This window comes from Hypanus sabinus, chromosome 15 (genome assembly GCF_030144855.1).
Source record: "Hypanus sabinus isolate sHypSab1 chromosome 15, sHypSab1.hap1, whole genome shotgun sequence".
Taxonomy (NCBI): Eukaryota; Metazoa; Chordata; class Chondrichthyes; order Myliobatiformes; family Dasyatidae; genus Hypanus; species Hypanus sabinus.
In genome coordinates, this window is record NC_082720.1 from 47,690,122 (window position 1) to 47,705,084 (window position 14,963).

The window sequence follows — 14,963 nt, forward strand, 5'->3', positions numbered from 1 at the left end:
TAGGCAAGAAACAGTGTTGGATAGACTGTTGAGTCTGAAGACTGATAAGTCCCTGGGACCTGATGGTCTGCATTCCAGGGTACTTAAAGAGGTGGCTCTAGAAATCGTGGACGCATTGGTAATCATTTTACAATGTTCTATAGATTCAGGAACAGTTCCTGCTGATTGGAGGGTGGCTAATGTTGTCCCACTTTTCAAGAAAGGAGGGAGAGAGAAAACAGGGAATTACCGGTTAGCCTGACATCAGTGGTGGGAAAGAAGCTGGAGTCAATTATAAAAGAGGAAATTACAACACATTTGGATAGCAGTAGAAGGATCAGTCTGAGTCAGCATGGATTTATGAAGGGAAAATCATGCTTGACTAATCTTCTGGAGTTTTTTGAGGATGTAACTGTGAAAATGGACAAGGGAGAGCCAGTGGATGTAGTGTTCCTGGACTTCCAGAAAGCTTTTGATAAAGTCCTACATTGGAGATTAGTGGGCAAAATTAGGGCACATGGTATTGGGGGCAGAGTACTGACATGGATTGAAAATTGGCTGGCTGACAGGAAAGAAAGAGTAGTGATTAACTGGTCCCTTTAGGAATGGCAGGCTGTGACCAGTGGGGTACCACAAGGTTCGGTGCTGGGACCGCAGCTGTTTACAATATACATTAATGATTTAGATGAAGGGATTAAAAGTAACATTAGCAAATTTGTTGATGACACAAAGCTGGGTGGCAGAGTGAAATGTCAGGAGGATGTTATGAGAATGCAGGGTGACTTGGACAGGTTGGGTGAGTGGGCAAATGTATGGCAGATGCAGTTTAATGTGGATAAATGTGAGATTATCCACTTTGGTGGCAAGAACAGGAAGGCAGATTACTATCTAAATGGAGTCAAGTTAGGAAAAGGGGAAGTACAATGAGAGCTAGGTGTTCTTGTACATCAGTCAATGAAAGTAAGCATGCAGGTACAGCAGGCAGTGAAGAAAGCTAATGGCATGCTGGCTTTTATAACAAGAGGAATTGAGTATAGGAGTAAAGAGGTCCTTTTGCAGTTGTACAGGGCCCTGGTGAGACCCCACCTGGAGTATTGTGTGCAGTTTTGGTCTCCAAATTTGAGGAAGGACATTCTTGCTATTGAGGGAGTGCAGCGTAGGTTCACAAGGTTAATACCTGGAATGGCGGGACTGTCATATGTTGAAAGATTGGAGCGACTGGGCTTGTATACACTGGAATTTAGAAGGATGAGAGGGGATCTGATTGAAACATATAAGATTGGACACACTGGAGGCAGGAAGCATGTTCCTGCTGATGGATGAGTCCAGAACTAGAGGCCACAGTTTAAGAATAAGGGGTAGGCCATTTAGAACAGAGATGCGGAAGAACTTTTTCACCCAGAGTGTGGTGGATATGTGGAATGCTCTGCCCCAGAAGGCAGTGGAGGCCAAGTCTCTGGATGCATTCAAGAGGGAGTTAGATAGAGCTCTTATAGATAGCGGGGTCAAGGGATATGGGGAGAGGGAAGGAACAGGGTACTAATTGTGTATGATCAGCCATGATCACAGTGAATGGCGGTGCTGGCTAGAAGGGCCGAATGGCCTACTCGTGCACCTACTGTCTATTGTCTATTGTCTATTTTTCAATCTGGCCCATCGTCGTCCAAACTTTGAGTTCTGTCACTGTGATACACTCCGGGGCCTGTATCCCATTGCTTCGGTTCAGCCTGGCACTTGAATCATTGTCCAAACGTTGGGTTCTGTTGTTTTACTTCTAGCTCTTGCTGGCTTCAGTGGTTCCCGATGAGGCTACATTTTGCAGCCATGAGCAATGCTGTTTGATTTACTTTCTCAAATTATAGATGACAATAAAACACTGCTTAATTGAACAAAATTACACTGTGTGGGGAGACATCCTGTGCCAGGCTGTTCTGGTGGAACTCTGGACAGTTCTCCCGACATGTATTGAAACTCAAAAATTTGTAGATGCTAGAAATCATTTGCTTGCAATATTGGCTCTGTTTCTTTCTCTGAAGATGCCAGGCTTTCTCTTTTATTTTGGATTTCCAGCTGCTGCAGCGTTCAGCACTATTCATTTCCAGCATTGTTTCGTTCCTCTCGTTTTTGTCCTTATTTGTCGCTATCTAAGGTACTTTGCATCTCCCACAGGCTAATCACCACCACCACCTATCAGCCAAAGTTGCCATTGTTTGCAAGACATTCATCCTATCACAGATATTCCTTTTGTTGCCCCCATCTATTTCCTTCTTTCCAATTTAATACAGGTCGACCTTCACTAATCCGGCACCATTGGAACCTGAGGAGTGCCGGATTACAGAAGGATAACATTAAGCAATAGCTAACCACCTCATCATATCTTTAAAATATCATGTAAATCAGTAGATAATAATGAAACAGAAATATTAAATAAGTAGCAAGTGAATTTTTAATAAAGTAATATATGTACAGGCACAGATAAAATAAAGGGTACAGGTAAATGTACAGGAATTACAGAAAAGTTGAGTACTTTCACTTCTAAAGTGACATGTTTAATATACCTTCAGGCAAAGTTTCATGTTTGCAAGTGTAGGGTTGCCAGGACCATCAACATCTTGCTCAGTTATCAAACATTGTTGCTCTAATCCTATCAGCATTTGACCTGTCAACTTAATTAGCCTGTCAATGGAAAGTCTCTCTGCTACAACTTCCTCATCTTCATCACTGCTTTCTCTTCCAATATCTTCTTTCTCTGGATGTACAACCATCTGCACAATTTCCGAGTCAGTATAATGATAAACAGTAGGCTCATCCTCATCTATATTCATCCATTCTTCAACATTGTCATCATTGAACCTTGATGCAAGATCCTTGGCAGCAGGATTAGTAAGCTCTTAAGCAAAAGAAAGCAGTTCACGTATCATCTGTTTTTCCTTGGAAACTCTAAAGCCTGTAAAGTCATTCCCAGTGTCTTCACCAGGTGCAGCCTCAAACATTAAACCTGGCCAGAATCTATGCCAACCATCCTTCAGTGTGGATGGCTCGACAGACCTCCAAGCCTTAGCAGCACAGTAAATCATCTCTTTCATATTAAAATCCTTTATAAATTCCTTTACCAGTCTGCCAGCATTAGCTGCACTCAAAAGGTGCCTCACAAACAGGGAACGATACTTCGGCTTGAGAGATTGCCATTGTCCAGGGGTTGAATTAATGACGTACAGTTAGGTGGCAAGATGATACTGAAAGCATTGTTTTTACGAGGAGTTCTGCTTTCGGGTGTGCTGAGCAGTTGTCTATAACAAGCATTATCTTACAGTCATGGTGCAGACCAACAGAGTCACAGTGAGCTTGTGCTTCGGGAACAAAATAATTTTCAAACCATTCGAGTGTGATGCTAGTTGTAATCCATCCGTTTTTGTTAGCACGATAAATTACAGGAAATTGCATCATACCTTTGAAGGCCCTGGGATGTAGACTTTTGCCAATGACCAGTAACTTACATCTGTGGGTTCCTGCAGCATTAGAGCAGCCTAGCAGTCACACGATCTCTCGCTGCCTTAAAACCTGTTGGCAATTCTACATCTGCTGTTGTTAATGTTCTTGGTGTACTTCTCCAATACAAAGCAGTCTCATCAGCATTGTACACCTGCTCGGGGCTTAATTTTTCATCAGAGACTAACTTAGTGAACTCGTCAACAAACTCTGCTGCTGCTTCCTTGTCTGCTGAACGTTTTTGACCACACACTGCATGAAGCTGTAAGCCGTGACGCTGCTTGAACCGATGAAGCCAGCCATCACTATAGTCACACTCATAATCTAGTCCTAGTTCTACATGAAACACTTTTGCTTGTTCCTTCACCATATCTCCAGATAGTTCAACACCTTCACCTACACAAAGATTAAACCACATTATCAGCACTTTATCTAGTTCCGAACTTCTTCCGTCTTTCATTGTTTTTCTTGCGCACATCTGTTTCTTGGAGCCACTACCAGCAAAGAAATGTAGCAGTTTTTCTTTCTGTTTCTTTATATCGTACACTGTGGACGAGCCAACGTTGTAACACTCGCACAAGCTTTTCACCGATACACCACTGTCCAGCTTTTTCAAGAGTTCAACATTATCTTTAATGGATAATGTGCGGTGTTATCGCTTCACAGCACGAGGTGCATTTCCTTTACTCACTGCGGCCAAAAAAGAGCAAATGATATTAATAAATGCGGGAATCGCTTGTCTGTGCTTACAAGAGCGGGCCAACACCTGAACAGATCTAGCGCAACCAAAACAATGCGCAGCAGATTGGTACGGTGGCCCAGGAAATTTGAAATTACAGTTGTGCAGAGAATTTGAAATCAGTGCCGAATTATTGAAGGAAATGGATTACAGGTAGTCGGATTAGTGAAGGTCAACCTGTACGGGTATTTTTTGGTAATTTTGCCTTATCAAATGTCATCAGTCTGTAATGTTAACTCAATATCTCTGCCTGGTCTGCTGAGTATTTCTAGCTGTTTCTATTTCATTCATTGGGTCTTTGAACAATTGTGGGAGAGACTTCCTTCTTCTCACTAACCTTTATCCCCAGTATGACAGCAACATACATGGCAGCTGGGGGGAATGTACTTTTTAGGTCTGGCAACCTTTCCTAAATGCTGCACAATGAACCAATTGGAGTTGTGCAAAATTGGCGAGACACTTGGTAAGAGTTCATCAGGTCCCACTTTAGTGTTTGGTCCTTAGTGGAAATCATCCCAACATCATTTGGTGATTGGGAAGATGTTGGAATCCATTACTAAGGATGAGGTCTTGTGGGTACTTGGAGGCACATGGTAACATGACAAATGACAAATCTGTTGGAATTCCTTGAGGAAATAACAGGCAGGATAGACAAAGATGGTGCTGCACATGAGGCTGCTTAATAAGATAAGAGCCCATGGTATTACAGGACGGATACTAGCGTGGATTGAAGTTTGGCTGACAGGCAGGAGGCAAAGAGTCAGAATAAAGGACGTCTATTCTGGTTGGCTACTGGTGACTAGTGGTGTTTGGTATTGGGATCACTCCTTTTCACGTTATACATCAATGATTAGGATGGTAGAATTAATGGCATTGTTATCAAGTTTGCAGATGATACAAAGATTGATAAAGGGGCAGTGTAGAGCAAGCAGAGAGCCTGTAGAAGGGCTTTTACAGATTGGAAGAATGGGCAAAGAAGTGGCAAATGGAATATAGGGAGGAAAGTGTATGGTCATGCACTTTGGTAGAAGGAATAAAGATGTAGTCTATTTTCTAAATAGGAGAAAAATCAAAATTCAGAGGTGTAATGGAACTTGGAAGTCCTTGTGCAGGATTCCAAAAAGGTTAACTTGCAAGTAAGGAAGGCAAATGCTTTGGTTAGCATTCATTTTGAGAGCATTAGAATTTAGGAGCAAAGATGTAATGCTGAGGCTTTATAAGTCATTGGTCAGACTGCACTTAGAATATTGTGAGCAGTTTTGGGCTCCTTATCTAAGAAAAAGATGTGCTTGTTTTGGAGTGGGTCCAGAGGAGGTTCATGAGAATTATTCCAGGAACGGAAGGGTTAAAGCGTGAGGTTCTGGGCCTGTTCTCACTGGAGTTTAGAAAAATAAGGGGACTTCATTGAAACCTAGCGAATATTGGAAGGCCTAGGTAGAGTGGACGTGGAAAGGCTGTTTCTTATAGTGGGGGAGTCTAGGACCAGATGGCACAGCCTCAGAATAGAAGGGCATCCATTTAGAACAGAAATGTGGAGGAATTTCTTTTGCCAGAGGATGGTGAACCTGTGGAATTTATTATCGTGGATGTCTGTGGAGACCAAGTCATTGTGAATATTTAAAGCAAAGGTTAATAGGTTTTTGATTAGGCAGGGCATTAAAGGTTAAGGGGAAGAAGGCAGGTAAATGAGGTTGAGGTGGATAATAAATCAGCCATGACAGAATGGCAGAGCATATGTGATGGGCCAAATGGCCTAATTCTGCTCCTATGTTTTATGGCCTTAAAACCACATTTTTTTGTCTGTGGTAGAGATCAGTTAACCACTTGAACTAAATGTAGGCATGTTTTAATGCACCTTAGGAGATCAAATACTGTTTTAGGCAAAATCATGTTTAAAGAAATGACAGCTATAATAAAAGATTTGTGTTTAATTTATTTACATTGTATTATTCTTAGTTTCTCACAGGAGAATGGTTACCAGTCTTGGTTGATAGCAGAACTGCTTGACTATTATCTAGGGCAACACACACAAAATGCTGGAGGAACTCTGCAAGTGAGGCTATGGAGAGGGATAAACAGTTAAAGCTTTGGGCCAAGAGACTTCATCAGGACTTTGTTTTGATGAATGCTATCAGCTGAGTCATTAGTGCATCCAACAGATAAATTTATAATTGCTTGGGCGTGTGGCTTAACCCCAGAAAAATTTCAAGCTTTAATGATAAACACAGCCAGACTATGCATTTGTACCACTAGTATTAGATTACCAAAAAGACAATATGCTAATTTTGCCCTTTTAATCTGTGACTCACCTTTTATCAGTTTAATCTAAAAGAGGTGGAGCAAAAGCTAAAGATTCCATTTCTTCTGCTAGATGTTTTATAGAAGAGAAATTTCCAGTTACATAAATCTTAACTTAAGCTAAGTTACACATGTAATAACAATAATCAGGGTCAAAGATATACAGGAGAATGTTAGTGATACCTGCCTCAAGGGAATTAAAATTCAAGGATTACCTTGTTGCTCTGAATAGGGGGTAGAACAGTAGAGATGAGACAAAAAAGTAATATAACAATGTGAACTATTTCCCGATGGTAACTGCAGCCTGCATTCTTATTTTAATTAATGAAATTTCCTCCTTGAATTCTTTGAGACACACGGTTATGTTTTCCTAACATATCTGTCTCACATTAAAGGTGAGGCGGTGATGCTGAGTGGAAATCATGGGATGGCTCGAGGCAGTCTGAGAGCAAGAAATGGATATTAGGAAAGAGGGAGATCGACTCCCACATCTTGACTGTCTCCTTTTGGAATTTCTAATTTGAATTTTCTCCGAGTTCTGGCACCTCCTTCCAAGGATAAGCTCATTGAATTACATCCAGGAAAATCAGTGTCCACCTTTTTTTTTCTTTAGTTCAATGATTGTTTCCTAAGCAAGTTTGTGAATTTAAACACCATCACATGATTTAAACACCTCAGTGTAGAATTGAGTGTTTTAAGATGTTGAAGGATAAAACCTTACACTGTGATCTTGCTTGCCACTTATAATGGCCTTGACTCAAAGAAGATTAAGGAGTTCTAATTTTCAGGCTAATACTTATCTTTCAGCTAATGAAGCAGAGTATTTGACCACTTGTCTTCCTATGCAAAATTGACTGCCATATTTTAAGTGGCTTAGGAACCAAACATTTCCCTCAACCATTCACTTCGATGTTTACCAATACAACAGAGACCACGCTTCAAAAGTAATTCGTTGGTTGTAAAGTATTTTAGAACAACCTGAGGCCAAATGCTTTACAAATGAAATCTGCTTTCTCTTCTTGTATTGCAGAAGCTTTATTCATTGTAAAGTACTGCATGAATGACCTGAGCTAATCCAATCTCTGCTGTTGTCTTCTTCCTCATGCTGATATTTAACTTCCCTTCAGCATTAATAGCTTTGTTTTTCTGACTAGCCGTTCAGCATATTTTATAACACTGTCATGTTTGTTCGTAACAATGATTATTGTCTCTAAGTTTAGCAAGTAAATACTATTAATCATTTAACTGAAGCTGCAGAGTTTACATTCTTTTGTAGCCTATCTCTTTGTTGCAGAAGGTTAGGGACTACTTGAGAGCATCACAGGGTTGTCACATTGTTAAAGTCCAAAGGAAATGGTGCATTTCAGTTTTTTAGGAAGTGTTTATGAAATGTTGATTAGCAATGTTAAATCCTATGAGGTGGACAACAGCACCTTTGGTTGGATAGAAAGTCAATGCATTTTCAGAGATAGAATAGTAAAGGTTATGTGAAGGAGGTTATTCACTAGACTGCTGAGCCTGAATGTCCTTTGTTATCTTTATCAACAAAGAAATAAAGATTTCAGAGGAGCAAGCTGCTTGATGGATGATATGAATGTATTGTGGTGATCCTCATCTTCACTGAAAAAATATAAAATGCAAACAGAAATATGCAGAAATACCCAGATGAACTGTGTCAGCCTGAAACATCAACTGCTTATTCCACTCCATAGATGCTGTCTGACTTGCTGAATTTCTCTTTTACTTTGTGTGTGTTGCTCAAGATTTCCAGCAACTGCAGAAGATGCTTAAAGTGAGAATGGCCTGCAGATATCTTAAACTATTGACAGATTTAGCCTGTTGACATTAGCTAAAAGCAGATTTAACTACATGATACCCATGCAAAGATGTGGGCCCAAAGCTGCAGAATAGAAGAGTGGACGGAGGCTTCATTTACAACAAATGCCACAATTCAGTCACTGCAGATGGATAGATATCATGTTACCTGTCAGTAACTTTCCTTTGAACTATATGGCTTGCTGTGTTATTTCAGCTAAGAGGCCATTATATTGGTGAGTCTGAGTCACACATGGATCAAATCAGGTCATGGTGACAAATTTGTTTCCCAGTGAGGAGAGGTGCATCAGGCATATTTTTATATCAATCCTATCACTTCCTTCACCTATTATTGGTATAACCATATCTTTAAGATTTATTATCTAAGTTTTCCAGCTGACATGGTGGGATTTGAGCCCATATTTCTAAATGAATAATCCAGACGTTTGACTATTAGTCTGGAAACTCACCAATTATGCTATATTTAGAGCAAGTGCATGCTGAATTTTCTTTCATGATTTTGAATGAATTTACTTTCAGATTCCACAGTCTAATATTTACCCTCTTTACTAACCTTGATTCATTCAGGACTGGTAGTTCCAGATTCAGAAGGGATCCCTGAAACTGCTCTTTCTGCTATCCACTCAATTTTATGACAGAATTATTTCCTCAATCACTTACTGCCCTCTTAGCTTGCTGCTGCAGCAGCAGCATTCTGAACTTGTAAAAGTTTAATTCTTTTTCACTGTGGCTGATTAATTTGCATTCTGCTCCAATGTTCATGCAGGAAATTTTGATCTAAAAGACTTTTGAGAGCATCAGTGCCTGCAGATCAGTTTATTAAGCATAAAACAATGCTACTTGCCTCTTGGGGATTTGGAGTACTGGTTGAAATGCAGGCAAGTCAGCTGCCGACATATAAGCCAGTTTGAGATGATGATGGAAAAGCCAAAGCTCACAACCTCAATGTATGATTCTTATTTCAGACCAGACCTAGTAAAATTTCAGAAATTACTGCCTTATGCAATTTGTCTGAACTGTTAATTAAATTTAATGCAAGATTTATTGAGTCTGGCCTCAACAGCTGACTTCCCTCTGTGTCTCAAGATGTTTGGCTAATGGTAGGTGGAGCAGAAATGATTTTGTGTGGTCATCACACTGAAATGACTTAAAATGAAACATAAAATAAATTAATATAATTAATACATGTACGTAGTACTTAAAATAATTTTACCATTGGTTCCCATGCATTTTGCAAGTCTTGCATATTGCATAATTTTTAAAGCCTGAATGGTGGTAATCAGGCTTGCTTCGGGTTAGTGTGTATGATGTGATTCAGAGGAATTGTACTCCACATGACTCGTGTGGATTTATTACCTACCTTCTGCGATGCTCTTGTTCCATTTGAAAGTAATCAGAAACAGCTCTTTACAAACTTTTGCTGATGTTGTTCAGAAACTGACCATCAACTGCTCAACAGTGGCTGTGAGTGACTCCAAGTTTCCCACCCTCCCTCCTGGGAAATGCTTAGCCCCACGTGACAGCCTGGTCAAAGCTAAGAGTTTATTATATTGTTAGCACAGCCTTGGACCTTGCCATTTTTTTCATGTCTCCGTAACTATCAGCCCTTTGCAAAAAGCTGCAAAACACGACTGATATAGCAAAGCAGGAGAGAATAATTTCATTTGTTAAATGCACCTATCTCGATGATGCTGTATTTGTTGCTGTTGACATTTAGCTGTATTATCAGATTTACCAAAACCATCTCAGTTATTACTTAATTTTTATTTATGATCACAAATTGTGCAAGATAATTCTCTATCTTCTGAGGAATACAGAAAATGGTAAGCCCAAAACTAAATCTGAATCTCTAATGATGACATAAAATATATACAATATTGCAATTACTAATACTTTGTCAGTTCCTTTAATAAAATTATCCCTGTATACTGCTTGGCTAATGTATATTTCATGGTTTGCAGCAGGGATATGCCTGATGTGACTATTAATTTTCATTGATTTCCAACTTCCCAGTTTAGGATTCTGGTGTATAATCCAAAGATGGATCACTGCTATTTGATACTCCCATGCTTACAGCGTTGATTTGATTATATTTTATGTAAGGTTCTAATGGAAATATTGGAAGTAAAAACCTTTATTTTAATAACACACATTTTCAAAGCTAGCTGGCTTTTCAAATTCAGTGAAATGCATTTAATTTTGGAAGGGTCACTTGGTTTCTTTAAATTGTAACATTAGCACTTAGGAGTTGCTAGTTTTGAGATTTAATAAAGCCTCACATCTGGGTGATAAACTGATAACTAGTGGCAGGTTAAGAAACATGTCTTGAGGTAAGAAGTGCCTCTAATGTATTGCAATAGAAAACTGTATCAGAGTCTGAAATGTATCATTTGAATAGTTTAAGCTGATTGATTAATCAACTAATATTGCCCCATCACTAATATTTTTCCAGGTACTGAAGAAATCTTGAATATAATGGAAGGAGGAAATTTACTGTCAACAGGTTTTTTATTTTTTTAATGCGGATTTTATAGGGAAACTGAGTGCATTAGATGGAAATAAATTAGAGAATATTAAAAACTGTGATTAAAAAGGATTATAGATTTGGTAAAAGCAAACTGATGCAGTGTACTTTTCATCAAAGTCCTCCTTGCACAAGCTGTCAATTGCTGACTAAAAACAAAGATTGGCACTGACCTAGAAGAGGACTGTGAGCCTCAGGAAAATAACTGTGAAAGGACATAGAAATGTCAAGAGAATTTACAGTGGCCTTGAACATAAACCACTATTGAAAGCTGGTTTTAAGCTAAAGGACTATTGAATCACAGCTATTATTATTGCAACAAGGTATAGACAATATGAATTTGAGAATAATTCAAAAAATCATTGCACCTTTTGTGACTCTCAGCTTAGTTAAAACCAAGGGATTGTTAAAGTGATGAAGACTACATGTGGAAGATATTTTTAAGTAATAAGAGAATAGGTTTAAGAAGCTCAAAGAACATCACTATCATACTAGTATCTAAGTAAGACAAGGAAATGTGCTTTAATGACTACCGTCAATTGCTGTGTCATCCACCATTTGAGAGGCTGGTCATTAATTCTTGCATCCCACCCTTTCCAATTTGCCTACCAGAATTAGATCTACAGTGGATGCCATATTTTTGACTCTGTTTTCATCTCTAGATAGTAAACACACCTGCATTAGACTATTGTTTAGTGACTACAGCTCCACCTTCAATACTATAATTCTAAGCAAATTCATAACTAGACTCTGAGACCTGGGAGTCAACACCACCCTCTGCCACTGGATCCTTAACTTCCCAACAATTGACTGCAATCAGTAAAATGACTACTGAGCACGGATCTGCTAACTGACATTTCATCTTGCAAACTACATACTTCAACGCCAGCTGACCGCCGCCTGCCCTTTCACTGGCCTATTGAGAATATATCTGAAATAATAGCAAATCAAGGACATGAGACTAAGACATTTAAATAGTGAAAAAAATTACTGGAGGAATTACCAGTTTTAAAGAATCCCTTATTAAAGTATGCTCAAATATAAAATTAAACCAAATCTGTCCTTCACTGACCACTTCAAATCAGAATCTGATCTGCTCCCAAGGACTTCTGATTTTTTTTTATAACACAATCCAACATATTTTGTGTTTTGTTAGGTTCTGGATGAGTGACCAGATTAGAATTCCCTGGACCTTTTAACCTACTTCCTAGAATTTTAAAAAAAGGTGTCTGTAAAAGGAAAGAAATTACCTGATTTTGGTCCTGCAAACTCACAAAACATTTAACAACCAACAAAGCACTTCTGAAACACATTCAGTATTGTAATGAAATAAATAACACAGCATATGTGTACACAGTAAGTATACAGAAGCACCAGTGTAATGATTTGCAAATAGTTTGCTTCTATGAGTGTTGAGGAATAAAAGCAAGAAATCTCCCTATTATAATATTTCAGAACTAAAAGTTTGCAGCCATAATTATTGCTTGAGCTACCCTGACTGCTAATGTTGTCAAAAGAAATAATTGAGAGATAAGGTTCCTTAAGATGTGCAGAAGTAATATGTTTAACATAAATACACCAGTGTTTTATTGTGTTCTGTACTCTAGACTAGTCATTATCTTTTTAGCTTTCTGCTTCCTATGAAAACAAATCTTTTGGCTTCCTTGGATTCCTCTGTGGTTTAGTGAGATGAGATCATTATTTGCATTCCTGCATATATCCTAAATACTCAGTATGCTCAATATTTTAGTGAAGAGGTGTGTTTCCTGTATTTAAGCCAAAATTTCCATCTGAATTCAGGTGTCCCACTGCATCTTTAAATCCTGAAATTTTAATCCTCCACGGATGTTTACTGTTTTGGTTTGCCATTCCTTATCAAAAATGGTTATGAACACATTTTAAACAGCAACATTTGCAATGAGGTGAATTTTTGACAAAGTTACATTGGAGTCAGTGATCCTAACCACCTTAGCACATTTTTGAAGTTTTATAGAATTGCCCATGTTTCTATTACAATTGATTAAACATTGCTTAAAAATCTGCCCCAGTTAAATATTATTTGGAAAGGTCACAGATTAGTGAACTTAAATCTGACTTTTTAATATATATTTGAAAAACTGACTTATTTCAGTGCACAGTATGATAAGTCCCTAAAGCACTGTAATTTTATTGTACAGTTCTTAGCTTCCAACTGGCTTTGCCATTTAATCAAAAACAGCTGTTCTTTAAGACTGCAGATAATCCAATATGCTGTAGACGTGGCTGGCGTTATCAATCAGTCCCTATTGCTTGACTCCAGACCATACAGATATTAATTTAAAATTTGTCCTTATTCTCTTGATATTTTGAAAACAATGACATTAGAAAGTGTTTAGTAGGTAATGAATAAAATTGTACTTTAATCACTGTGAAATAATGTGAAAATGGGAAGGCTACAAACATTTTGAGTTACACACAGCTTTTTAAATCAGAACAACAACTTCCATATACTCAATGCTATTACCATGCCGAAGTATTCCAAGAGTTCTGTGGAAGAGTTATCGAGCAAGACTGAGGAGAAGTCACGCGAGGTTAGAGCTAGGAAAGTGAGCTCAGAAGGGAAGGAATTTGAGAGCTCGGGAGCTGGTGACTGATGAGATGACTGAAAAAAATAGGGGACGATTACATTTTGGGATAGCCAATAGTCCACAATTAGGGGAACTCAGATATCTTGGGGAGTTTAAATCTGAAAGGGATTATTTGACTCAGGAAGGCAAGATGCTAAAATATGTATGAATAGTTTAACTGTAAGGAGGTTTATGGGAGTCATTATAATGATTCCTTAGTAAGGAGTCTTTATAGGTTAGCAAGTAGAGATCTTTGGTGAATGGAACTTAGTGTGAGGTCAGGCAAAAGCATTAGAGTTTTGGATTTCTTCAGGTTTGCAGAGAATGTGTAAAGGAAATAAAGGCCCTAGGCATATTATTGGATTTATCGAGCAGAAATCAAGGATTTCAGCTGTAGGTAAGTCATTATAGTATTGAGTAATTTTAAAGAGTGGAAATAATCAAAATTAGCTTTGACACTAATATATAGCTCAGTGCTCAACTCAGTTTTGACACCAAAGTTGTCAAATGTGTCAGCTAAAGTTAATGATAATAATGGCTTCTTCCCTGCACAACTCTTGGTTTCCTTGTGACTGTGTGACATAAAAGAGAGGTGGTTTTAACTCTATTTTCTCAGGTTACTGACACCAAAAGGTCAAAGCCACTTTATTGTGGGTATAGGCTCCTTTTTAGACAAATGTAAGACTTTAGGATGTCATTCATTTTTGACACAATGGAAATATTAAATAACAATACTCTTTAAATGTTATAGTGATAATTGGGCAGATTCACTGTACAATAAAGATTACTATTAATGAGATTTCATCTCTTTTGATTACTCATTTAGCAAAATGTCTATTTAATGACCTTTCAAGATATTGCTTATTGATTACTTTGGGCATATTATTGTTATTGTGTGGGATAGTTTATATTTTATTAATTTCCTTTAGGAATTGTAATGGGACAATGATGGAATCATATTTAGATTGTTGTTTTCTTTTGGATCCAGAAGGAATAGTTGAAAATGAAATCTGATCTTTAGATAGGAATTTCTGGGCATGAAATGCTTTCATATAAACAATTTATTTTTGTCTAATAGCTCCTGTCAAATCTGTTTTTATTTCCTTGCAGGTTAATGAGATTTACCATGATGAGTCTCTGGGAGCACATGTCAATGTTGTGGTGGTGCGAATGATCATGCTGGGTTATGAAAAGGTAATAGAAAATCTATTTCTGTCTGAGTACATATGTAGCCTTCGGTAAAGTAAAAATGCTCTGCATGCTTTATGGTTACTACAAATCAAACAAACAGTAATTCCCAAGTTTCTCTTCACAGAGGAGTCTGGACATTGTAGATGCTTTAGGCTCCTGTTGGTAGCCATTTGAGAGCAGTTGCCTACAAAGAGTTAGCCTTGAGCTGATTATTATTATATTCTTGAGGCAAGGTTCCTTTTGCTGCCATTGCTTTGGCACCATGGTGAAGCAAATTAAAAACAAGGAGAGATTTTGCAGA

At 38.2% G+C, this 14,963-nt stretch overlaps 1 protein-coding gene across 2 annotated transcripts in view; it reads left to right on the forward strand.

The window, feature by feature from the left end:
- Positions 1-14,963, forward strand: part of LOC132405482 (A disintegrin and metalloproteinase with thrombospondin motifs 2-like) — a 274,937-nt gene that overhangs the window by 179,051 nt on the left and 80,923 nt on the right. The window contains exon 5 of one of the 2 annotated variants that reach the window (XM_059990318.1): positions 14,582-14,665. The exons of the other annotated variant lie outside the window; for it this stretch is intronic. Within the exon in view, the coding sequence (XP_059846301.1) occupies positions 14,582-14,665 (84 nt within the window). The remainder of the gene's footprint in view (positions 1-14,581; positions 14,666-14,963) is intronic. 2 annotated transcript variants of the gene reach the window in all.